This window comes from Zeus faber (assembly GCF_960531495.2).
Source record: "Zeus faber genome assembly, chromosome: 4".
Classification (NCBI taxonomy): Eukaryota; Metazoa; Chordata; class Actinopteri; order Zeiformes; family Zeidae; genus Zeus; species Zeus faber.
The window spans coordinates 7,986,422-8,012,498 of NC_137191.1; the positions used below are offsets into that span (position 1 = coordinate 7,986,422).

Sequence of the window (26,077 nt, forward strand, 5' to 3'; positions counted from 1 at the left end):
TGTTCCTTCCATTTCCTCTTAGTGCGGTGAGAGAAATGCATGCTCAGGGGCACATCGCCCCTCTCGCCTGCTTGGGCGTATTCGGTAAGATTTATTGTTTGCTGAATTTTTAATTACGGTATGTAGGATTCACCTTCGGTGTGTTTGAGATGCCATTGAGTGGCTGCTGACGTGCCAGAGCTAAAATACGGGTTTTTTTATTTTGTTTTGTTTTGTTTTGAATCGGACAACTTCACATCACCAAGCTGCAGGTGTTTTGCAGTGAATAATCTTGAATGTAGTCTTAGATTCTGCCGTTTTAATCTTTAAAATCAGCCCAACGCAGCTACATGATAAATCAGGACGTTATTTATTTTGCATTCAAATTATTGTTTTCCCGTTTTGTTTTTGAGGGAAACAAACAGGAAATCATTTCGTAATCGTTGGCGCATGAATTTTTTTTGTCTCGATTGATTTGTCTTGTCCAAATATTGGGGAAACAAAACAGCACATAATCCCAAATACGAACAATATATTTGCGTATTTCTTCTTACAAATTTCAGCAATTTTTGAATCTGTGGCTTTCAACATCGACACGACAAACCCCAAGATCTATGAAGGAGATGGAACGGGCTACTTTGGATACAAGGTTCTTCAGTTCAAGGCTGGCAAGAACAAGGGGTTTGTACTGAGAAAAATATAATTATTATTATGATTATTTTAACTTATTTTTTTTTTTATACATATTTCTTGATAGTTCCTTCATGAACAAAAAAGGAAAATGAATGATGCGAAATGGCTTGATACTGACTATTAGGTGCTTAATCACAGTTTCCCGAGTGGAGAGTCACGTTTTGCGGTCAGTCCGCTCAAACTGCACCCCACCGTCTGAGCCACATTCAAGAGTGGTCAATAAAATCTGACCTGGCCGCAAGTGGTATTCACACAAAATATTGAAAGTGTCGTGGGTCCGTGTCTCCAGGGTGGTGGTCACTGCGCCCCTGCGGCAAAATGGATCCGGAGAAATCTTTAGCTACGTGCAAACTAAAACGCAGCGCTTCAGCCCTCAAGGTAAATCCAGGTTTTCTTGTGGTGAGATAAGAAGTCGGGACGATCACGCCCGACGTTCATGAAATGCCTCCGTTCAACGCGCCACTCTGTTCCTCACCCCTCTTTTCTTTCGAACGGCAGGAACGTTGCCCCCTCTCCCGGCCACGGCGTCGGTCAAGCACTGCGGATTGACTTTAGCCACGGACGCGACTCAGTCTGATTTCACAGTAAGAAAAATGTGGGAAATGACATGCGAGCGACTTTCATTCAGCCAAAGACGGTAAAAGGGTGTAACACGTTCGGACGTCCTCCTTGTGTAGATCTGCAGTCCGAGTCTGGCGCATAAGTGTTACGAGAACTCTTATCTGAACAGCCTGTGCTACCAGGTAGACGGTGAACTACGACCGCTTTCGACTTTCACGCCTTCTTTTCAAGGTAAAAAAAAAAATTGTATGTGAGGAATAATTTGCAGTCATGTTAAAACAAAAAAGTTTGCACCGTTTTGGAATTCAGTCGTATTTTATTTTTATTTTTTGTAGTTTTTTACTGTGTTTTGCTGGAGACGCTCTTGTAATAAAACAATAATTCACGTGCTGTTTTCTCCTTTTAGACGTAGATCCATTTTTTTTTTCTTTTTAGCTGCTCGACGTTGTTTTCTCCTCTGACCCCTGCACAGAGTGCACCAAGAAACCCGTGGACCTGGTTTTTCTATTTGACGGCTCAGGGAGCATGGGCCTGGAAGATTTCGAGAAAAACAAAGAGTTCATAACGGACGTGATGGAGAGCCTCAAGAACTCCTCCATCCAGGTGACCGCGCCCGTCTCCGGGGGGGACGACGACGTTGTGTTTGCTGCCGTTGGTCCTGACGCGTCACTCACCGTCCTCTCGTTTTTTTGTTTTTGTTTTTTAAAATTTGAATCCCCTCAGTTCGCCGCAGTTCAGTTCTCCCTCACGGCTTCTTTGGTTTTCGACTTCAACGATTACCAAAATGGGAAGGCCCACGACCTACTTAAGAAAGAGATTCATATGATGGATCTCACCAACACGTACCAGGCCTTAGATTTTTTGCTGTAAGTTATTATTTTTTTTTTGGGGGGGGGGGGGGAGCTTTCTTGTTGGGATTATTTCTTAATTATTATTATTTTTTTTCCTCCCATTGACTGATTTAGTCCCGACTTAGCAATTGGATAACTTGTCCATTTTTGTTTCAGGAAAAACGTCTTTGAGAACGAAAAGGCGGGCGCCACTCCCGACGCAATCAATGTTCTGCTGATCATCACGGACGGCGACCCGAGCGACGCAGACAAGCAAGGCATCGTTAGAACGTACGACGGAAAGCACATCACGCGCTTTGTCATCGGGGTCAGTCAGTCCTGCTTCAACAATCTCAAACACTTGACTCCGCCGAGTACATTTTCATCTGCAAGGAGGATTGGTGCGTTTCTCTACAAGACAGTTGGCGTTAAAAAAAATCCCCAAAGCTTAAAGGTGCAGTGTGTAGAATTTAAGGAACATAAATGGAATATAATATTCAGAAGTTTGTTTTGATCAGTGTATAATCCCATGAAAATAAGAATCGTTGCTTTGGCATTACCTTAGAATGAGCCCTTTTTATCTACATAGGGAGCGGGTACGCTCCACGGAGGCCGCCATGTTGCATCGCCATGTTTCTACAGTAGCCCAGAATGGACAAACCGAACAATGGCTCTAGGGAGGGCCTTTTCACGTTTTTTTTTGCGATTTTCGCGGCCACCATCACTTTCCTGGTTGGTTGGCACAATACACTCATATATAAATAGATTTATTGATAGTGAATTGAAGTGACATTCAACGTCAAGGTTAATAACATCATTATTTATATATGTGACTTATTAACGTCTAGTTTTAAGCCCAGTTCCAATAAAAAATCTTGACTCACTTCCGGTCGTAGTGTCGGACCGGAACTTGTCGCATGATTTGAAAAGGTTGAACGCATTCTCGCAGCCTCGGTCGGTCGTGGAAATCCCATCACAGGTTTTTGCGTGTGGAATCCCGACTCTCCATAGGAATGAATGGTCTTCCGGTTTGTTTGCGCCATTTGTTGTGTTTCGGTGTGAAGTAGGCTTAACATTCTGAAAGTGATAACAAATGTAGCTGCAGGCAGCGATACACGGGGTCCACTTTAGTCGTGTTGGGTGCGTTTTACAGTTTTTCCCGGGTTCTCTGAAATGCAGCGCGATTTTCCGAGTTTACTTGAACGCAGCATGGGCTCCCCCATTTTAGAATGAGACGTGTGACATGTCAGTTAGTCAAGACCAACTGAATATTTTGGGTCAAATTTGTTGGGTTTTTCCACTAATATCTGCTCCGTATGTGGATCGATTTGGATAAAATCTAAACCGGGAGATCCATGTGACATAGTGGTTTAAACGACACCTCAACCGCGTTCGTAGGTTCCGCCGAAGTATGTCTGCCAGTGTCTGCCAGATATTTTAGCCGGGTTGGACATATTTCGGCATCAGATGTACTGGTTTTTCGCTAATATCTGCTCTGTATGTGGAAGGATTTGGATGAAACGTCGACCACAAGGTCTTTGTGGCAGTGCGGTTCAAACAAGACGCCAACGGTATTCGTGTATTGCGCTGAAGTTGGTGTTCAGGGTAGTTTTAGGAGGAAAATTCCAATAACTTTTCCCCGAATGATAAAATAAAATGTATATAATATAAAATTAAAAAAAACAATACAAATAATAATATTAAAATAAAAATAACCAGATATACACAACTCGCCAAAAAAATACGAAACAGAATAGCCAAATATATTCAAATATTCAGAATATACAAAATGTGTCTATCCACAGGATAAATTATTGGTGTAGGAATTAGACATAATTATTACTATGTACTTACTAAATTATTACAACAGCAACGACAATTTACCTGTTTACCTGCTAGAAATTGAATTAACCTAATGGGTCGTTTACCTATTAGCCACAACCTACCTATTGTACTTTTACACGGCTGTTATAGTCTTGCAGTCTGAGAGTTCTACATCAAGAAATGATTTAATAAGAAGAAGAGATCGAACCCGATATCACAACACACATGAATTCCGTATAGTGTCAGTAGCAGTAGCAGGATCAGTAACTGTAATTATTTGACACCTCCGTGACGTCTGCTGTATCGTGTCGACAGGTGAAAAACGTGGCGTTGGATAATCTTTACGCCATCGCTTCAGAACCCAAAACCAACAACACCTTTCACATCGAGAACTACGACGGGCTGGAGGGAACCCTGACTAATTTTGAGAAGAAGATTTTTAACATAGAAGGTGACGTCATCGGGACATTTCCTTGTTTGAGAGCGTTGCTGCGGATATCAATTGATCAATTACTAATTAATAAGTGTAAGTTTATCGTTTAGGTTCCAAAGAGGCGCTTGCTGTAAACCTGACCAATGAAATGTCACAGAGTGGATTTAGTGCTGTGTACCATAAGGTGAGCAAATATATAAACCTTCATCTTTTACTCTACATTGACACTGAGCATGACTTAAACACATTCAGTGTTATATATTATGTGGTTTTTATATATGATGTCATTCAATATTATTATAGATACTACTATATGATATTATATATAACCATATTATTATATCCAGTGTCATGAGTATATTTGAATCCACAGGGCACCTTGCTTCTTGGTTCAGTCGGGTCAAACGATTGGGCAGGATCTCTGCTCGAGCTTGACGACGTTCACTCGGAGGGCAGCACCATTGAGGATCCCACCATGAAGCAGAGCTCCTACATGGGTACTGACCCCCAGGAAACCAATAATACACTTTATTTTTCTGCATTTTTATAAGTAATGCATGTTTGGGTGAGGATTTATATGACGAGGACACAGTATATTATGGGTTGCGTGGATTACGGAATTGCGCTTATTGGCCGTTTGAACACTCCTCTTCCTATCTGGGACTGTTTTTTTGCCCTTTTTTATTTTTAATTTTTTTATACTTTTATTGTAGGATACTCTGTTGCCGCTGGTGAGAAGAACAACACTTCCCTCTATTTTAGTGGCGCGCCGCGATTTGAGCACACAGGGCTGGTTGCACTTTTCAGAAAGGAGGCCAACGGAGCCTGGGGCGTGACACAGAGAGTGAATGGGGAGCAGGTTGGTACAGTTCCCTTCATTTGAGCGAAATGTAAATCTGTTCTCAGTTCATCAACCTTTTTTAATTTTTCTAGTTTTTCTTCCTAAAAACTGGTGTTGTCACCCGGCAATGCTTAAAAAAAAAAAAAAAAAAAAAAAAGGGGGAGGCAAACGTTTTCACGAACCCTCCACTAAATGTCATTGCGTTTCACAAACTGATGTCACAGATCGGCTCCTACTTCGGGGCGGAGCTGTGTACGGTGGACGTGGACTCTGACGGCGACACAGACTTCCTGCTGGTGGGCGCGCCGCTGCTCCACGCCCCCCAGGAGAAGAGGGAGGGACAGGTCTACGTCTACTCCCTGACTCCCCAGGTGCTGCTTCAGGATGATTTACTGCACAGTGACACATTTTATTCTGCTTTACGGTGTACATTTTAGCTTTATTTGTTTTATGTTTACATTTAATGTTTACCATTAGGTTTATAATTCATTACCAAATCTTTACTGTTCATTGTTTATCTTAAGGTATTATTATTATTATCTTAGGTTTATTACATTGCCAAATATTTCATTTTTTTGTCATTTTTTGTTTGTTTATAAACATGTTTATAGTATACTACCTTTAGGTTTATTGTTATATTATATTCTCATTTACAGTATATTCTCTTATATATATTTTTTTCAATCCTCATTTCTTTCTTTTTTTAATTTATGTATTCTGTTGCCTTATTATTGCCCTCTTTTGATGTGAGCTGCTATGACACTGCAATTTTTCTGGTTTCAGAGAATATGTTTAAGAGAATATATATGAGAATATACAATAAACCAAAAGGTAGTATACCATAAACATGTTTATAAAGAATAAACAAAAAAAGACGAAAAATTATACTTATATATTATATTGGCATTTATATTTTCTTATATTATTTTTTTCAGTCCTCATTTCTTTCTATTTTTTTTATGTATTCTGTTGCCTTATTATTGCCTACTTTTGATGTGAGCTGCTATGACAATGTTTTGCCAATTTATATTTTTAGGTTTATTCATTACCAAATCTTAACTGTTCATTGTTTCTCTTTATGTAAATCTTTCTGGTTCATATATATTTTTTCATTATTATTGTTAACCTCTTAGGTTTATTGTACTTAGTAAATATATCTAGTTCTGTGTTTGGGTTTATCTACGCTACTAAATCTTTCTAGTTACTTTTTTTGTCATTTTTTAAATTTTTTTTTGTTTCTTTTTAGGTTTATTTATTGTGTATCAACAAGTTTATTGTTTATTGACAAACGTTTATTTTGCTTTATTGTTGATTTTTTGGTTTATTGTATACTCATATACACTTTTTCCATCCTCTAGGTAGGAAAAGTAGGAGGTTTATGTGCATTGACGTTTCTTTCTTTTTAAAGTATTTCGATATAGCAGTTCGCTCTGTCTGTCTGTCTGACTGTCCGTCCGTCCGTGGTCCTGTGTTGGGCGTGGGACTGTCCTGATTGGTCCTCTTGGGTGACCACTCGTCTCTTCTTCGTCCCACCAGTTGAATCTGCATAGCAAGCTGAACGTCTCGGTGCCGTCCCGGGGCAGATTCGGCTCCACCATCGCCCTCCTGGGAGACCTGAACGGAGACGGCCTCAGAGACGTGGCGGTCGGAGCTCCTCTGGAGGACGGCAACAGCGGGGCGGTGTACATCTACCTCGGCGCCCGGCACAGTGGAATACGGAAGACTTTCTGCCAGGTGAGAGGTGGTAGAAGTCTTCTGTGTATCCAAATGAGATGTATTGGGTTTTTTGTTTTTTTTTCTGGCTTTTAAAGAGTGTAAAAACCACAAGTAGAGGTTTTGTAAAGTGTTATGAAGAGGCCATTATGGGATGGGTTCATTTATTATTCAACCAATACCAGAGGAAGTACTGGAGTCACACAGACCTTATTATGAACTCAAGCTTTCCTCTTTCTGGACGGACACTTCTATAGTAACTTGTTGGCAGCATTGCACTGCGTTAAAGCACACTGAAAAGCTACCAGGCGAAGCTTGCCACCTTAACCGGGGTGAAAATAATGTCTGTGCCGAGCAAAATAATGTTTTATTGGGGGCACTGATAAAAAAAAAAAAAATATATATATATATATATAAATATATATATATATATATATATATATATATATATATATATATATATATATATATATATATATATATATATATATATATATATATATATATATATATATATATATATATGTATTTATATATATATATGTATTTATATATATATAAATATATATATATATATATAAATATATATATATATATATATATATATATATATATATATATATATATATATATATATATATATATATATATATATATATATATATATATATATATATATATATATATATATATATATATATATATATATATATATATATATATATATATATATATATATATATATATATATATATTTTTTTTTTTGTGTTAAGCCACTTTCCCACATGGACTCCATGACGTTGCTGGATAAAAATATATCTGACAGACAGTGGGTACTCAGTCACACATTGGCCTCCTCTACGGAGAAGGGTGGATGCAATCTCCCTAAACCCAATGTAATTAAATCAGTGGGGTCATTTTCAACCTGTCCTACACCCTCTTCCTCCGGAGAAGGAACGTTCTCCACCCGTTCTCCCTCTCCCTGTCCGCTCGTTCCTTCTCCGGATCCACGCTCCGGTGCAGCCGGCGGGCAAATTAAGCGCTTGTGCCCAATCTCCTTGCACCGCACCCCTAACACTAAAAGACACGTCTAGGGTCTGAGAGGCATTTTTAAGAAGAAAACAATAACGTTGAAGAATAAAAAAGACCCGTCTCCGTAGCGACCGGGCGTATTTCAGCTTCTCATCTTTGCAGCTGAGCTCCACGGTTCGATCGGAATGTTTTGTTTTTTTTCTCCCCAGAAGTTCAAGTTCAAAGTTCAAGAGATTATTTGTCACATACATATACATACGGTCATATATATATGCAGTGAAATGTCATGACACCCGGTGATTACGCACAATAAGCTCTATAAGCTGTAAAAATACTGAAATTACTTGAATGTGCGTAATCTACACAAGGTCAAATCATCCTTAAAATATTTGTGCGAAATATCAGTAAAAACCCACTTTTTGTGCCTTGCTTGTCCCATTCACACACACTTTCACTCACAGCCCTATAAGCATTTTCCCAAAGTGATATTAGATTGAGAGTGGGGAAATTTACGGAATGATTTTTACGGAAAATGGACAACGTTGGCTCGTCAACTTTCCCAACTTTCATTCCATGTGGGGTAAGGGGCTTTATGTCTCATGTCCATAAGCAAGGCACTGAAGTCCAGCAAAACCCCCAGAGCTCTAGACGCAGACCCCAGCTATTCGCTCCCTATCAAAACCACAAAATAGCTAATTCAAGAGTGACAATTCTCCCATTTTAGAGAATCGCGGCAGGTACAATAAGGCCCCGCCTGCAGTTCTTTGGACAAGCGGTTGACGGCCACATGGACCTCGGTGACGACGGACTGACTGACATTGTTGTTGGATCCCGTGGAGCGGCTGTCGTCCTGAAGTACGAGCACATACATTGTTGTCGGCATGCGAACGATGCATTTCGGACACATGGGTACCACGAAATGGGAAACACGATCCAACTCATGAGCGACTCGCGTCTCGCAGGTCCAGGCCGGTGGTTGGCGTCTCCACTCACCTGCGCTTTGATCCCGGAGAGATAAGCACCGTCAACATCGACTGTCTGGCCGGAAAGGACTCCGCTCTGCCCATGGTCACCCTCACGGCGTGCTTCGATGTGACGGTGCTGACCCGGAGCACAACTGGTAAGAAGCGAAGCGGAGCCGAAAACTGCCGTCGTCGTCATCAGGGTGCGCGTGATGAATTAATAAAATATATATAAATAAATACATACATAAATACGCCTTTAAATGCCGCGTGTCCAGGGACGTCGAGCGCCGGGCTGAACATCTCTTACACCCTGGACCTGGACCACGTCAGACAAACCAGCAGAGGGTTCTTCAGCGAAACAGCGCAGAGGAAAGCGAGCTGGGATGTGGGGTTGAGGAACGGGCGCAGCTGCTTCAACCACTCCATCAGCATGCCGGTACGGAGGTCTCTTCAAGGCACTCAAGACTTGGCTTTCACATCTGTCCGTCTTTCGCTCCAGTTTCAGCCCCCGTTGTTCTGTCGAACTTTTTCTTCCTTTGCAGAAATGCGTGGAAGACACGTTATCACCCGTCAACAGCAGATTAACATTTTCCCAACGTGACAGTGCGACCGCGCCCGCCATCCTCAATGTGGACAGTGTTCCACAGGCTGACGTCGAGGTATGTTGGTAGCGGAGGTATTGATGGATGCCGGAGTGACTATTCTGTGCTCGCTGTTTTTTTTTTTGTTTTTTTTTGTAACACTAGTTGACATTATGACCCTGAAATTGTGTGCGTGCCACAGGTGCCCTTTGAAAAGAACTGCAGAACCAACCACACCTGCGTCGCAGAACTCGGGGTGGACTTCAACTTCACGTACGTAACGGTGTGTCGCTCCCGCCGCCAAGGCCGACGCGCCACATCCCCGACTGGTGGTTGAAGGTGAACGCTATTTCTTTCAGCACCCCCACGCTAGTGGTGGTCAACCAGAACTACTTCAATGTGACTCTGACGCTGTCCAACCGCGGAGACGACTCCTACAACACCAGCCTGACGCTCACCTACCCTCCAGGCCTCTCCTTCTCCATGATGCACCTTGTGGAGGTAAAGTGCATCGCATGCTGCATACTGTATATGAGGGGATTATCAAGAAGGGGTTGTTTTGTAGGATTTGTCAAATGATGTTATTTCAGGCCTGAAACACGCCGTGGCCGTGAATAGATTCAATATTCAAGAGGTTTATCCGTCACATACATATACACACTTCCATACATATATGCAGTGAAATGTCAATGCAACGCACGCGGTGATATGTTCAATATGTACAATATGTATGTTCTAGACTGAATGCAGTAAGTAAATAGAATAAAATCAAATAAAATAACTCAAAAGTAATACAGAGTGGGGGTACAAAATAGAAATAAAGGGAATAGAGTTCATTCATTCGTTTGTGTAGAAGGGAATAGAGTTATGTTTATGGGATAGGCTGTTGTTTATATACAGATATGTGCAGTTAAGTGCATGTGAATGAGGTGAGGAGGGGGAGGAGAATATGAATTTGTTTGTTTAGCTCGCTTTTTGGACTTTTTGTTTTGTTGGCGTAGGTCAACCGAGCCCCCCTGACCAATCCCCGCTGGCAACGACTCGTAGGCGAAGGCGCTCGTGCTTTTCCTTTTGTTTTCGTCTTTGACCTGAGATGAAGGGCTCAAACCTGCCATGTTTCTACGTGGAATCGCACGTCGATTAGATTCTCCTGTTTAACCTCGGATGGAAGTTGTTTGAGCTGAAAGTGCTCCCCGCTGTAAACCATTTCAAAGCAAACATCATTTGCAGGCGTGAGTCTGGCTTCAACTTTTTTATTTACATTTGTTTTTTTGTTTTTTTGCGTTGATCAGGCAACCAGGCCCGTTCTGCACAGGTGCCATGACCTGGAGGGGGTGATGGACAAAACCACTTGTGGCGTCAGCCTTCCTGTCTACCGCAGCGGATCCACTGTGAGTCATGACCCACAATTTAACAGATAAGAGTTTTGAAATCCACAAAACGCTGGTAATTGTGACTAATTGTTAAGCTGTCATAGGCTAGGCGGTGAAGAATACCAGCATGGGTTTTGTGCGGAAATGTTTTTCTTTTGTTGTCCTCATTCTATAATGATCTGACATGTTTATTTGCATTTGTACATTTTTAAGGCAACATTTAAAACTCTGTTCCGCATCATGAATACCTACGACTGGAAGGACACAATGAACATGTCCATCATTGGAGAGAGGTGTGTGTGTGTGCGCGTGCGTGTGCGCGCGTGCGTGCGTGTCCGTCCTTCATGTTCTGACAACACAATTTGCATCCATCCTTTTACGCTATTATATAATTTTGTGTCTTCTGTGATCCAGTGATAATAATAATGGGACAGCGGTTGTCAGCGCCAATTCCATCCCCGTCCAGTTTGAAATGGACTTGGCAGTACGAGTGTAAGTGAACATGTTTTAAACCTGGTGGAGATAGCGATTGCACTGACAGTGAATGACGCATTTTTTTAAAGTCCATACATTGCCTTGCAACTATCCCCGTTTATTTGATTCAGAGTCAAGTGTAAAATATTTGAAAAGCTCTTGATCCCATTTAAGTATTTAAGTATCGTGTAAGAGTGGGATCTACCTTCCAAGGTGCAAATAGGCACAAGCAACACACCAACACCTAATTATCTATATCAAAGTAGGAGAAGCGGAGCAGAAAAACTAGCATCAAACAGAAGGAGACAGTGAGAGACCAATAACGCCACGGGGGCACTAACCCCTCTACCAGTAAAATGGGGTGCTGTGGTGTAAAGAGTCGTTGCCAGGTCTGCAGAAAGCCAGCACAGTTCTAGAAGCGTGCGTGCGTGTGTGACTTTTGCAAGTTGTCATTTTTCTTTATTCTCCTGCAGGACAGAGGACACCGTCACCTATCTCAACTTCACTCTGGAGGACAGTGCGCCTAAAAGAGTGGTGAACATATACGAGGTACACGTGATAATAGGAGATGCGAGGAAACACTGTTGGCTAAAAATGGTATAGAAGTGCATTCAGCATCGTTACAGCAATTCAAAAGTATTGTGTGTTTTGCTATTTGTAGGTGAGGAATCTGGGTTTTAAGGCTTTGGATGTCAATGTTTCCATAATCGTCCCAACTCCGCTGGAGGGGATCTTTGAAATAAACAACTATCAAGTCTTAGTACAACAGGTAAACATTGTGCATTCGTACAGTCGTCTTTTCATAAGTACTCATACTGCTTCCATTAAATAAGCATTTACGCCTCTTTTTATAGAACAAAACTCAATGTGGAGCAACCAACAAAACATCAGATGTAAGCAGAAAAAAACCCATTATGGAAATATTCTACTTTTCATATGTCGTGGAACAGAATTTTTTTTTCTGTGCCATAACCAAAAGCTCTGTTCCACGTTGCAGCGTTGCTCCTCCTTCAAGTCCTGCAAAATCCTCGAGTGTGAAACTTTTCTTCTGGAGAAGTATTCAACCTCTCAGTTCGTACTGACTGCAGAAATAGCGTTTCGGGATCTCAGGCAAATGAAAAAGGTTCGTTGAAATGAGCCCAAATCAAGCACGCTCTCAACAGCTCCGGCTGTGTATTTTGCGACGGGCAAAAACAAAGAGCGCAATTAACATTCTCCCTTCACAGGAACGGACTTTACCCAGCAGATTTACTGGAAACAGAGAGGAAGTCGTAGTTAAAAGCTTCATGGAAGTTGCTTATGACCAAAAACGATACGTCCAGGCGCGGAGTAACCAAGTGGTGGGTGTCATTCGATTCGGATAATGTCACGTTTCAGGACCACTTTGTTGTTTCTTCAACCCTTGTATGTACCGTTCGCAGCACGACCTCGCTAAACGATAGTATTCGCCACTACAAGTATCGCCACTCTGCTGAGATTTAATCTTTTAAAAGGTTCAAATGTTTGCCCCATTGGACAGCTTTAAGCACAGTGTGAAGCTGCAGCAGAGTACGTTTCTCGACAGTAAAGCGTCCACAGAGGTTGTTGCTATGAACGGTTATAAGTAATGGGGAACCAACATTTTAGGGCCTGGGTTTTTAAGTAGTGATCCTATCCTTTAATGGCACCTCAAATGTGGTGTATTTTCAGGCATAATCATGACTTAACATCTACCCCTTATAATAATTGTTTTGTTTTTTTTTTTACCACAGAACGAAGCCGGTTCCGCAGGTTTTCCTCATGCAGAAGTATACAATAATTTTATCAAAGTGTTTTCGCAAAATCTCGCCTTAAGTGGAAATTTACGCCGCAGGTCGAGTCATCTCACGACTTTTCTCTCCCTTCCCCCGCAGACTTATGTTCAGGTTGAGCTGATTGTCGCTCCTGATATCATGCTCATTGCTGCAACAGGAGGGGGTGGAGGTCTTTTATTTCTCATACTCATCACGTTGGTCATGTTCAAAGTGAGTGCTTGCTTCCCTTTTATGTATTCATTTTTACGGAACAGCCAACAGCCCTGTGAGGGTAAAATATTTCAGTAGATTCACTTATTGAGCTTATTCAAGAGGACATCATTTTGTGATATATCCTATAAACAACTAATGATAAACCCAGTTGGTGAAGTATGAAGTACTTCATTGACTGTTCTGAATTCAAATCCTTGAGAAAACTGGATTCCTTTGGTAATTTGGGGGGGCCTCCTCAGAAACTCCACTGCACGTGCCCTTGAGCATTTCCTTTGAGCCATTTTAACGAGTTCAACTTAAGCATCTGAAGCAGCTCTGAGGTGTAAATGCAAAAATGAAATGCTCCACCAGTCGTCAATGAATATAAAAACACAAGACTTCACTGAGTGTATTGACCAGTGGCAGATATCATAACTCTCTTGTGTTTGCTTGCTCGTGTCCGTGTTAAGATGGGGTGTTTTAAGAGGAAAACGAGGGCGTACTACCAGGAGCAGGAGGCGGAGGCGGACGAGGACGTCTCTGAGACAGCACAGGGCGGCTCGGACGTCCGGGCCGAAGCCGAGTCGCTGGTGCGCCCGTCTCAAAGTGACATCAAGTCCTCGGAAGACGGCGAATCAAAATCTCTGCTGCAGGATCCAGATCCAAGCAGCCAAATCAACGCTGACGACGGAGGAACCAGACCGAATGAATCACCGGACAGTTTAGCCGATCATTATGCCAAGGTCATCTGAGGGATGCAGTCTTTAATTATACAGGAGAGGGGGCAGGGTTATACTTTTCACATTTCCCAAAAGACGTGAGAGGAAAGCTTTCCATGAGCTGACTCACTGGTGTTTATTCTCTGAAGTCCAATATGTCTATTTCATTGTTGCAAAATCAGTTGTACATATAATTAATTAAGTCATTAATTCTTATGGCTTAGGGCATTCATCTGCTGTTATATAGGCCTATATACAGAAGGAATACGCTTGCAGCATTACCTCTACAGTAAAAACATTTTATCAATAGAAATCCAGTAGGTAGAAATCACAGGCTGGCAATATACCAACCTCCTTCCATTCTGTTTATTTGTAGAGCTTTGAGGAGTTGTGGGGTTGCTGTCCGTAAAGTGCAGTTTAATTTGAAAGAAAAATCACAATGCAATCACATTTGAATATCCTATAATTTAACTGTTTGCGTGTTCAAATAACATAAAATGGACAAAATTGCAAACATTGTTTGAGTTGGATTACCTCAAGGCCCTAAATTTTGAGACAGAATAGAGAACTGTGGGAGGCAGATCTTCAGACTCACAGCTTAATAGGATCCCATAAAACTTGTTTGGATGTCTTCAACTGTGATTGAAATACAAGAGATTGCCGAAATAACTCATTAAATTTATTATGAAAATCAAATTAAAAGCAGGAGAAAAAACTAAACAAGTTTACAGTCACAAAAGCCAAATTCTCCCTGAACGCAGCGATGACTTTTAGTCCATTGGGCGTTAGGGTCCAAAGGGAGACGCAGTGACGTCTAAGGCCTTAAAAAGGTTTTTCAGCGACGTGGAGCCCACTTTGCCATCCAAACCCTCCTTCTGTCCAGGTCCGTGCCCCGGGGTCGGACGACAGCGAGGCGTCTGCATCACAGCTGTGATCGGTAGGCGGTGCACGCCTCGGGTCCTCGCCGGGCCTTGACTAAAGCGAGCGGGAATGTGGGATTTCGATATATCTGGGCCTGCAGCGGTGAGCGGATTGGACGGTTTAGTGGAACCCTGAGCATTAAAGGGATGAAAAATGGGGTGGTGGGGCAGAAGACAGGGTCAGAATGTAATGCATGGTCAAAATGCTCCATACAAGGAAGCATCCGATGAATACTTACCACTAAATTAGTGGGACTCAACTGTTCCCTTTCACAGCTCAGGGGCCACATTAACAAAGAATATTTTCCCAAGAGCCAAACTTATGAAACGTGCCTTACCTCCATCAAACCATTGTACACTTTAAAATAAGGCTCCTAGTAATATCTTATTAAGGAATGAAAATCATGATGTATGAATTGCAATATAGTACCATATTATTATTACTATCTTTTTATTACTATTTCAACCATGTGTATGTATACCATTTCAACCAAATGTATCATGTATTAGTATACACAAATGATGTACAAATGTGTATGGTAGACGGCAAACCGGAAGTTACGTAGAGAAAGAGCCGACTGTGCTGTTCATGTCTGCTGCGGCTGATGCCGTGTTCTTTGCAATACCGCACTTAAAATATGGCTAATGGCTTAAATAAAAACCGTGGATTGATGTAACAGTTGTGTTTTCTATTTATTAATTGCATGGAGGCTGCTGCAGGATTTGGACACGGTGGTCTCATGTGGCAGGGTTGGTCCGGTGATAAGTTGGCTCCAGGGTATTACTTATATATGGTAATAATATTATTAAATACGAATAACTCACAATAAAATTGCCAGAGGAAACATGGTGATTAGCCAATGATCACTACCAGGAAACAGATCTCTATAGATGTACTCTCTCGAAGCAGTCATAGGTTTATGTGTCTAATGGGAAATTCAGTTTTGAATACTTTGAATACTGCAGACAACAAATTAATAGAAATACTCTTCAAATAGAGTAGAGTCAATGTTTTTAAATAACACTTTAAAGAGCTGCAACTAGTTATAAAAGTGCTGCAAGTCGAAATAACAAGTGTGTGGCTGTGCACATATTTTCATAAACCAAGTAACATTTCAGTTAAGTCGGTTTGAATCAGCTCCAAGCGACGCTCCTGAAACCTTTCTTTCAGCAACGTTTGTGAAATAACCTCCAGGCTGCCGTCAAACGGGTGAAATCAGGTGATCATGTGAAGTTTAACCAGAAAACAACATTCTCTTATTTCTTATTCCTGATCTGGTTGCCCCACATCAGGAGTTCCCAACTACTGGGCCGCGGACCAGTGCGAGGCCGCCGGGATGTGAGAAGGCGGGCAGAGCTGGCCTGTTTAGCCTGTGCTTTTTTTTTTTTTTTTTGGCAAAGCCCAATCAGAGTGATCTGAAATTGAAAACCAGCGAGCCAATGGTGTGTTTTTATTGTAGATGTATTTAACTATCCTATTATTTATTTTCCCCTCCCTGTGCTGTATACGCTGCGGCCACGGTGTGGTGCACTCTTCTTGCCGGCTCCGAAGTCGGGGGCGGGATTCCGAGTTTAGTTTTTGGCCCTACACCAGGGGTGTCCAAACTACAGCCCGCGGGCCAACTGTGCCCCTTCGTCCATTTTTAATTGGCCCGCAGTAAATTCTAAAAAAATAAATGGAATATGGCCCACACATGAAACTTGTACTTGACTGTATTGTATTTCTTAGTTTTAACACTAGGTGGAGCTACTGTCTTGAACAAGGCAGCTTCTCCACAAAACAAAAGTTTGCATGTCCAGAAACACAGTTGTGCGGCGAATTGGAGACTTGTCAGCTAACTTAAAACATCAAGTGTCAGAGAAAGCTTGTGCTTTTGATTTTGACTCAATTGCATGTGATGAGAGCACAGATGCCACAAACAACGCAGAGCTGTTTAATTTTTTTGCGGGGACTTGCCGATAACTTTTGCATTAGGTACATTTTTGAAGCTGTGTCAGATGCAATTGACAATTTGGTACTTAAATGGGACAAGCTGTGTGGAGTTACAACGGATGGGGCTCCAGCAATGACAGGCGAGCGCAAAAGAATGGCCTCTATGGTGTGCGCCAAGGTGCAAGAGAGCTGAGGTGAGGCTGTTAAAATGCACTACATCATCCACCAAGAAGCCCTCTGTGCCAAGACAGTCCAGCTTGGCGATGTGATGAACACTGTTGTGAAAACGATCAACATAATTCGAGCACAAGGGCTCTACCAGAGAATTTCAAGCATTCCTATCTGATGTCGATGCTGGATACTGGAACCTATACTACCATTCTGATGTTAAAAGAAAGCATTCTGTGTGAAGCTTTGTCTCTTTAAGACACAACTACACAACATCAATGTTGCACACTTCCCCACGCTGTCCTAAATCAAATTTTCTTTTCCAAAGGCCAAGCTTTCTGCTAAAAGGGGGAAATATGTGTCTGTGATCACATCTCTCGTGACAGAATTCAGTCAGCGCTTACAAGTCTTTCTACATTGAGAAATAAATCAAGCTGTTCGCGAATCCCTTCCTGATGGATGCAGAAGAAGGGGAAGAGAGTCTGCAATTAGAACTTAACGAAATGCAGTGTGATTATTCTCTGAAGAATCAACATCAGCTTCTCTCCCTACCCGACTTCTACCGGAGCTTGGAAAAGGCGAAGTTTCCTTCGATGAGACGCCACGCAAAAAGAATGAGGAGTCTGTTCGGCTCAACATACATATGTGAGCAAATATTTTCTCTGTTAACTCTTAACAAAAGCAGATTGAGAACCAAAACGACTGACAGCCATCTCTGTGATGTCCTTCGCATCTCAACCATCAAACTTACTCCTGACCTGCCAGCCACCTTTCAGTCCAAAGCGCAGCATCACTGCCCCCACTGAGTGCAATGCTGTTCCCATTATAGGTGAGTTAAAGATATATTAAACAGTATTCATGTGTTAATATGCCCAATTACTTAATAAATCCAGTCAATTAAAGTTGATAACATATTCTAACAAATGTAAGTTGATGTGTTAACAAGCCCAATCACTTATTATACCCATCCCCCTTTCCCCTTATTTTCCCCCTTTATACAGGCTGTGAAGGGGGATCACCATCCTGACTAAGAAGCAATCTGAGGCTGCTGTATTGAGAATGCGCTGCCAAACATTTTTGTAACAAAAAAAATGAAAACTCATTAATGGAAACCTGTGATGTAGGCGGTTTTGTTTTTTAAGCATATTCAATTATCAAGCATAATTCACCTACATTTAATTGATTTTGCTACCTTTAATACACTAGAGGTGAGGTGATATACCTCACCTCTAGTGAGTGGCTCAGCCCTTCATATATTTTTCTGTATGTGGCCCTCAGTGAAAACAGTTTGGACACCCCTGCACTACACCATTTACTGCCTGAAAAGAGAAACGCCAACCTGGAGGTGAGGACTGAAGGGCTCCGCTGACTCCTCTGGCATCATCACTTCCTTCTTTAACTGGTGTTCTATCCTTTTCCCCACCTCCTCTCTGGGGCCCAGTCCAATGTTTCCGGGCGTTCCACTTTCTGAAATGCAATCATAAATGGTGGAACATTAACACGTTCCAGGTCCCCAAAATAATGTAAATGTGCTACTGTGAAGTACCACATGATTTGGCACACATAATATTATTAACAGGGAAAAAGACCTGAGAAGCTGCCCTGAATACTCGAGTGTTGCTGCACTCCTTCGTGACAGTAGGGGCTCAGGTGTAGAAAGAGGTTCTTAAGGACCGAATTCGTCCTGGTGGTTTCGGATGATGCTGTGGGGCAAAAAAGAACAGTTAGTTCAGAACATTGCAGAATGAATAGTTGTGACTTCAACCGGGAATTAACTCATCATCTGACCTTTCTCGGATAAAACGCCAGACGGTTGCCGCTGACGTCTCTTTGAATCTTGACCGGCAGACGTCTCGCGGACGTTTTGTGATCGTTTCCTCTTTTTCCTATTAGGTCCAGGTCTGAAGTCAGGAGAAGAGGCCTCAGTGCACTTTTTGCCGGTACCATCTGCCAACAGAGCCGTGGTGGATTCTGGTTTACATGGCGGTGATGCAAGAGAGGCAGTAGCCTCGTTAATAGGGATAGAAAAAAGGCTGCACAAAACCCCTTTGTCGGCCTTGACATGTTCAATCGAAGTTGAAGATGACAGTGCGGCCTCTTGAAAAGAGGGAGTTGATATGGAATCCGGGTTTTGGAAGAGTCTCTTCATGGGCTTGTTTGATCCCGATCCTGCATCATGAGGTTGTTTACTCTCACAGTCTGGTTTGGTTTGCCCGGCACATCTTGATCTTAACTGACTGCTTTGTTTTGGTGCAGAATTATGAGTGAGCGGGCTAGCAAAAAGGCTTGCAAAAAGTCTGGGAGGTTCAGCAGGGACATCGATTTTCCCTTGATGGTCTGTAATATTGAAAGAGGTTTCGGGGGAGAGTTCTGAGTGCTGTGGGCTCAATGGCACGAGAGGACTTACAAAAAGGTTGTGGAAGGTTTTCTGCAGAGACTTCGGTGGTTGAGCAGGAGGGCCACCTTTACACTTATGGTTTTCAGAGTCTATTACTGGATCACAGACCTTCAGAGACTGCGTAGGGTCTTGAGAAGCGGTTTGATCCCTGGCCAGATGACCGCTGGTCGAAACCACCGAACCTCCTCTCGTCTCTTCTTTGGTCTTTGAGCACCGGCTCTTTTCAAGCGCTGAAGAGGGGAAAGGCAATTGCCCCGTCTTGACCTTACCAGAAAACTGTCTTTTTGCAGGATTTTCCAAATGTGAAGTGAAACCACCTTCGTCTTTATAACTCGTGGAGGGGAGTACAGTAAGGACCGGCGTTCCTTGGCAGTGAGGTATTTTTAGTTTAGTCTTTTTTTCTGTGGGCTCACTTGATTCAATGACTCGATTTTCTGAACACAAGACTGTTTCTTTGTGGTCAGGCGAGTCTGAGAAAGGCTTGAGGTCCTTGTCAGAATCAAAATTGGCCGCTAGATTGGAAGATGCAGAATAAGAAAAGGGCATTGGGCCTGTTCTGTGGCTAAGGCTGACATTTCCAACTGCTTTTACAGACCCAAGCACAGCGTCAACAGAGTAAGGGGCGTCTCTTTGGTTTGTGGGGTTTGAAGAGCAATCAGAGGCACACTGCGGGGAGGAAGAAGTAGCAGACTGGTCGCTTGTAAGTGTTGAATAGAGGGAGGGAAAGGGTTTCAATTTCGTGGGTCCCAGCACAGCTTCAACAGAATAGGGAACTGGTTCGTGACAGTTAAGATGACTTGATGGAGCCGCGACATGCTGCGGAACAGTGTCCCGTTCAGTCCTGGTCGACTCTCCAGTCTCACACAAAAAGGTTTCCTTCTCAGCCAGTGGCTCCGTTGGACATGAACTGTTGTAAAAGTTGGGCCTGCAAAGTAAAAATAACAGAAAAAGAATCACACTTATCGTACAATAATCCAACAATCGACAAATCTATTATTTCAGGTGTTTCAATATCCACCACAGTGAGAAGAAGAAGAAGAAGCTTCATAAAAAATTATTTACATGATGGATCTGACTTCTACCAAGTTCAATGTATAATTTCCAAACCTTATTGGAAGCAACAGCAAGTCAGGCACCTTCTCCTCTGAAGTTATTAACTCATCTGACTTTTCTAGCTGGCCAGAGTCAACTTGTTGAGCCTTCTTTGCAATTTCCTTGTAGTGGTCGTCCCTCTGTATTGCCTGTAGAAGGATGTAACACGTTTTTCCCCATCACACAACAATTCAAATTGAGAAAATGTGAAGTGTCATGACAGGACGCACACACCTGATCCAGCAGTTGTTTGGTAAGGTCAGTAAGAGGCTCATGAGAAAACCTGCATTCTGCCCCTTGCGAACACTTTCCTCTTGTATGGAAAAACTTGCAAGGGAAGGAATGTGGCAATAAGGCTGTCAAGGAAATCCTGTTTTGGAATGAGAAGCTGCCAACAGTGACAGGTGCAGTAGGGTGAAATCACTTCCGTCATTTTGGGATAGTGTGATATCATTGTCAAAAGGATATTGTGCATGTATATGCAGCGCTCCCCCTTATCACAAAATCCTTGGACATAAAATTTACACACTGCTTTGATGAGGCCGTGGAGACTCCCCTCACTCTGAAGGTGTTCCAGTTGGCACTCCTCACCCTGCGTATAATGAAAAAGTCTATCAGCATTGTGAGAAATGGACATCACAGGTTTATCACAGAATGAATAACCTGCCATTTTCCCAACAGCTGCTTATAATACTTGGCTTGACTTGGTGGCAAAAGCCACCTCGACGCCCTGCCTTCCTCCTTAATTTTTATCCAACTGGTAAATGTGGATGTTCAAGTTCAAGAGATTATTTGTGACATGTGGCTAGTCATTTAACGTCAAATATTAAGAAACTCTCTGGAAATTAGTGATGAAAACAAACAGATTCTCACAAATACTAGGCTACTAACTACCACCAATAATCAAAAAGAAAGGGGCTGGATTTTTCTATATACAATAAGTAACTGACATGCTCAATAGAGTTCCCGATAAAGGGATGTAGGGACGGTTCTAAAGAGAAAGAATGAGTGTGAAGGAAATTATTTTTGTGCCTTTTGTGAATGGGAATGAGAATGCTATGGGTGGTGACCAAGAAATGAATGCATACTGCAGGCTGAATAGCACAAAAAATGCAATAAAACTAAACACTGGTGATGGACTCTAACTTCCTTATTAAACCGGATAAGTTAGAAATGCAGCCTACCTTGATGCATCTTCCCTTGAGAAAATGCAGACAGAGTAAGCGTCCGTCTACTTCCAAAACGTTCTGGTCCTTGAATTCCTGCGTCATGTACCTGCTCCTCTTAACCTCCGGGTTCTAGAAGATATGGAAAAGGTTTGAAGCTGTTAGCACCGCAGCAGATAAGCACGTACCCGCCATACAGCCTCATATTCATTGGCTGAGTACTGAGTGAAGATCTTTCTGGATGGCACTGACTTTGGCATCGCTCACCTGCCTGGTCCCTCTATTTGAACCGCCTCCTCTGCCCCTGTATGAAGAGCATCTGGTGCCGCCCGGATGCCGTCCTCCTCTGTTACCAGGTGCCCTGTTGTCATTCTGATGCTGGAGATTCTCGTTCCATTTCCGTTTTTGCTGCTGCCGTTTTTTTCTGTTCTTCCCCCGTTGGACTTCTCGGTCCGCGTTATTCGGAATCCTTGCGTCTCTGTCGTGGCTCAGCGAGTCTCTGGGACAATTCAAGTCATCCATCGCAGCAGGGAAGCCTCCTGCCTTACTGCCATGGTCTCTGTAGGATGCTGGGGGTCTGTGGGCCTCGGTTCTCTTTGCTTGATTACACTGCCTCTGTGGAATAACAGCACACACACACACACACACACACACACAGACACACTCGGTTCTTCCCGAATAAATACTATACATTATCTGACATTACTGTATGTGAGCTGTCAATTCCGCAAACCACCCACTGTATACCTTTCTACTGTTATGGTGGCCAGTCTGCTGTGACCCAAACTTGTGACCCTTCGTGCCAGTGTGCGGCTCCCGGCTACAAGTTGTTCTATTAGGATGACAAATAAATGGTCAAACGAAGACAACTCCCACATCACCATCATGACACCACATCCTCATAATGTATATTAGGCTGTGGCGGCGCCAACGACCTGTGCGGTGGCGGCGGCTGAGGCGGAGAGCCCAGATCTTCGGCAGTGGCCAGGGTTGAGAAAAGGGTCGAGAACGCCATTTTACTTTCCCAGCCGCTTCTATGTTGTGTCTTTTACAGTTACTCGCCGTGCGAATACTGTTAGCATGGACCCGTCACCTCAAATAAACACGAAATTATAAATCACCCAGAAAGACATTGCACACAACCCTTATGCATTTATTTTGTTGGTAGCGACCTTCAAAAATAAACGCATAGAAATACTAACTAAAAGCTTGTACTTGGACTTAATCGTAAATAAAAACAACAAAAACAACGACAGCGACAGCGAGGCAGGTCCAGCCACGGCGTGTTTACTGCAGTTTCCGGGTAAGCTATGTGACGTCACAGTCTAGCAACTACGCCGCGTTCAAATCGTGTGTGAAATTGCGGCGCTTCGCCACGACCTTGTATTTTTGTTATTATTAATGATCGCGGTCTACGAATTGCGGGGGCCGCATAATCTTTACATTAATTGTTCCAAATGATTCTTAATAGCTATTAGTTAATGACTATATAACTGTTTTATCGCGTGTTAACTTGTTTACACACCATTGTTCCCGTTCGTTTCAATACTTTCTCATTTAAATGACTACGCGCACTGCTGGATTAGTTCAGGCGTCAGAAATTAGGGTGCGAGGTAAAAACACGGGCTCATACGACTTGATATAAAAAGCCGTGTACGGACGGTGCACAAATTGAACACTGGCAGCTTTCGTTTCTCCCATGCGACCGGAACGCATTTTTAACGGGGGACATCCAACGGCATCCTACCGCCCCCTTGTGTTACTGAATGATACGCCCCTTTAATTGTAGGTTACGTTCAGCCTGGCCCTTGATCAGTGGGATCGCATTGGTGTGTGTGTGTGTGTGTGTGTGGGTTGATGCCCTTACAGCTCATTGAAACAATGCTCCATTCCTCCTGAAAAGTGAGCCGAGAAGCAGAGAAACTGTGAAAAGAGAAACCATTTATTAAAGAGACCAACTATATTCTAAAATGGCCCGGAGAGATTTGTTGGTACCGCTTAGAAAAGAGTGTAAATAATTGGATTATATGTGTGTGTGTCCTATCCTAAGTGTATGAAATAGACACTTTTGCACCCCAAGTTTATAAGGACCCCAAGGATAAATAATTTATTCATCTGTTTGAAGTTGAAACGGTTTATAATATAGAACTGTTTGTCTGAAAAACATGATTGCACAAACACATTATGCATTAAGGGGTTTATAACCTACTTCTATTGCGTCATTCACTGGTGTTAAATATTATTTATAGAAGCTACGGGACAACACCAGGAACTGTTGTTTATATGATGGAGATTAGACCAGTAGGCATCCGACACTCCCTAAAGTCGTTGTAACTACCTCTAAAAGTACTTAAGAGAACCGTCAAACATGACCAGGACTGAGTCAGAACTTAATGATAACATCATGGATGTCTGTAGTGCAATCTTGATCGCCGCTGACCTTCGTTCCTCCAGAGTGGAGGCTGACAGGGTGTCTGGTGCAAAGTCCAGGTCGTGTTGATATGCAGCACGCTCGGCCTTCTCCGCAGTCGTTTTAAAGCTATCGGTCGCGTTCTCGGGCTCTCTACAATCTCTGAGCCTCGAAAATGGAGAGCAAGTTCCTCCCGCTCCTCGTGCTGTCGTCCTTCCTCTTCCTCGGCCTCCAGGGTCAGGATGCTGAGCCGGACCCAGGCGGCCAGCAGCAGCAGCAGCAGCAGCAGCAGCAGCAGCAGCAGCAGCAGCAGGAGGCGGAGAATGAGGACTGGGGCCTGGGCTCCCTCAGAGGCAGCTTCGAGGCAGTCAACGGCTACTTTGACTCCATGCTGGAGCTGATGGGCGGGCGCGATGGAGTGTGTCAGTACCGCTGCCGATACGGTGAGTCAACTACAGCTCGTCTTCCTAAACTAAGTTATTGTCAATATGCAGTCGTAACGGTGTTGACTGTACAATACTTGATAATGATTCCACACACCAGACTGTTCAACATAGGCACATTGTTGAGATGAACAGTCCTTATTTTAACGGGTTATGCGGTGTGTCTTACCTTATGTTTTTGGTAACTTTCTATTTTCTTTAGAGAATAGCTTTCAAACAAATACGATGGTGACATGGGCCAGGCCTTGGCCCTTGTCATCTATGTAAGGGCGTGGCTTTGGACTTTGAGCAAAGGGTGATGGGAGAGCTCTTAGGGTTACTGGGCAGCGAACAAACATCCTAATGTTCAAGGATAACTGAAGAAAATATTTGTTATTGTCAAATGAGAAATCGTGATGAAAAGGAAACAAGACTTTTGTTTGACTGTGCGTCTCATCAAACTCGTCGACATTTGAAAGAGATGTATTTTACATCATTTCCCTTCAGGCAAAGCTCCTCTTCCACGCCCAGACTACCAAATGCCAGAACCTGACGGATGCAGCTCCTACTTTTTTGGCCTTCCCGTCCCAAATGGAGTAGGTATCCTAATTCCCAAAACCATGTATATATAACCAAATTCAAATTCCTGTCCATTTATCATTAGAATTTAGAAAAGCAAAAAATTAATTTAATCTAAATTAGTAAAAGAAAATAGCATACTGTACAAAGCGTGCCCACAGCCCATGCTGCTTGAGCCGCACCCGCACTAATGTAAAAGGGACGCTACATGGACATACAGCACATTGAACCAACCTTTGTTTGATGACAGATGGACATGGGCATCCCTGCCATGACCAAGTGCTGCAACCAACTGGACGCCTGCTATGACACCTGCGGCTCCAACAAGTACCGCTGCGATTCCAAGTTCCGCTGGTGTCTGCACAGCATCTGCTCAGACCTCAAGAAAAGTCTTGGTTTTGTGTCGAAAGTGGAAGGTCAGTAAGCCTTGAGTATTAATGACTTAATTTCAATAAAATAATATTTTTTTTTTTTTTTTTAAAGGCACAATGTGATCCCGGTCATCTATTCCTAGTATGATACTGTTGTTAGGAGAGTTGAGGCCAGACCTGATGAACACATACTCATTTATAAAGACATAAAACCCCGTCTTTCTGTGGCTTCCCTTTTCTCCTTAGCATGCGAAGCAGTGGCGGACACCTTATTCAACACAGTGTGGACCCTGGGCTGCAGGCCTTACATGAACAGCCAGAGAGCGGCTTGCTTTTGTGAAGGAGAAGAGAGAGACGAGCTTTAAAAAGGCACCAAAAAAAAAATAAAATAAATAATAACAAAAAAAAAAAAAAAAAAAAAGAGAAAAACAAAAACAAAAAAAAAAAAACACCATCACCCTTCCAACAGAAAAGGAGAAGGCCCGGAGCGCATACGAAAATGCTTTGGATTGAGGTGTTACAAGAGACTGCTTTGGTAACTACATGCGTAATTTATTCCCGTTATGGCTCCTGTTGTGTTTATCGAAGCAAGTGTTTGTCCTTTTCAAAATGTAT

At 42.7% G+C, this 26,077-nt stretch overlaps 3 protein-coding genes across 3 annotated transcripts; 2 read left to right on the plus strand and 1 right to left on the minus strand.

Annotated features, from left to right (window-relative positions):
• Positions 1 to 35: 35 nt before the first annotated feature.
• On the plus strand, positions 36 to 14,036 carry LOC307229036 (integrin alpha-L; the record flags this gene model as incomplete). The annotated part of the gene is made up of 31 exons (XM_079998909.1): positions 36 to 84; positions 543 to 660; positions 962 to 1,050; positions 1,171 to 1,256; positions 1,350 to 1,464; positions 1,706 to 1,836; positions 1,957 to 2,099; positions 2,241 to 2,391; positions 4,203 to 4,338; positions 4,431 to 4,504; positions 4,694 to 4,817; positions 5,034 to 5,179; positions 5,386 to 5,532; positions 6,698 to 6,895; positions 8,631 to 8,761; positions 8,869 to 9,026; positions 9,147 to 9,307; positions 9,414 to 9,530; positions 9,655 to 9,725; positions 9,812 to 9,953; positions 10,745 to 10,843; positions 11,039 to 11,118; positions 11,240 to 11,317; positions 11,773 to 11,848; positions 11,961 to 12,068; positions 12,154 to 12,192; positions 12,297 to 12,422; positions 12,526 to 12,639; positions 13,051 to 13,086; positions 13,192 to 13,302; positions 13,755 to 14,036. The coding sequence occupies 31 exons, from the start codon at positions 36 to 38 to the stop codon at positions 14,034 to 14,036; spliced, it is 3,636 nt and encodes a 1,211-aa protein (XP_079855035.1).
• LOC307229037 (uncharacterized protein) lies at positions 13,948 to 22,722 on the minus strand. The gene is made up of 11 exons (XM_079998910.1): positions 22,616 to 22,722; positions 22,428 to 22,512; positions 21,948 to 22,295; positions 21,699 to 21,812; positions 20,939 to 21,106; positions 20,749 to 20,841; positions 20,530 to 20,663; positions 18,813 to 20,347; positions 18,614 to 18,727; positions 18,364 to 18,491; positions 13,948 to 15,055 (listed from the first exon to the last, which is right to left on the minus strand). Exons 1-11 carry the CDS (start codon positions 22,693 to 22,695, stop codon positions 14,789 to 14,791), a joined length of 3,066 nt encoding a protein of 1,021 aa, XP_079855036.1. The 5' UTR covers positions 22,696 to 22,722; the 3' UTR covers positions 13,948 to 14,788.
• Positions 22,723 to 24,503: 1,781 nt separating this feature from the next.
• Positions 24,504 to 25,827, plus strand: pla2g12b (phospholipase A2, group XIIB; the record flags this gene model as incomplete). The annotated part of the gene is made up of 3 exons (XM_079998685.1): positions 24,504 to 24,533; positions 25,342 to 25,507; positions 25,709 to 25,827. The coding sequence occupies 3 exons, from the start codon at positions 24,504 to 24,506 to the stop codon at positions 25,825 to 25,827; spliced, it is 315 nt and encodes a 104-aa protein (XP_079854811.1).
• Between the last annotated feature and the right edge of the window lie 250 nt (positions 25,828 to 26,077).

Coding starts and splice junctions, on each gene's coding strand:
- LOC307229037 (XM_079998910.1), bottom strand. CDS start 22,695: ATGGCGTTCTCGACCCTTTTCTCAACCCTGGCCACTGCCGAAGATCTG. Junction 21,107..21,698: donor TCAAGGGAAGATGCATCAAG/GTAGGCTGCATT, acceptor CATTATACGCAG/GGTGAGGAGTGCCAACTGGA. Junction 20,348..20,529: donor TTGCTGTTGCTTCCAATAAG/GTTTGGAAATTA, acceptor TTTACTTTGCAG/GCCCAACTTTTACAACAGTT.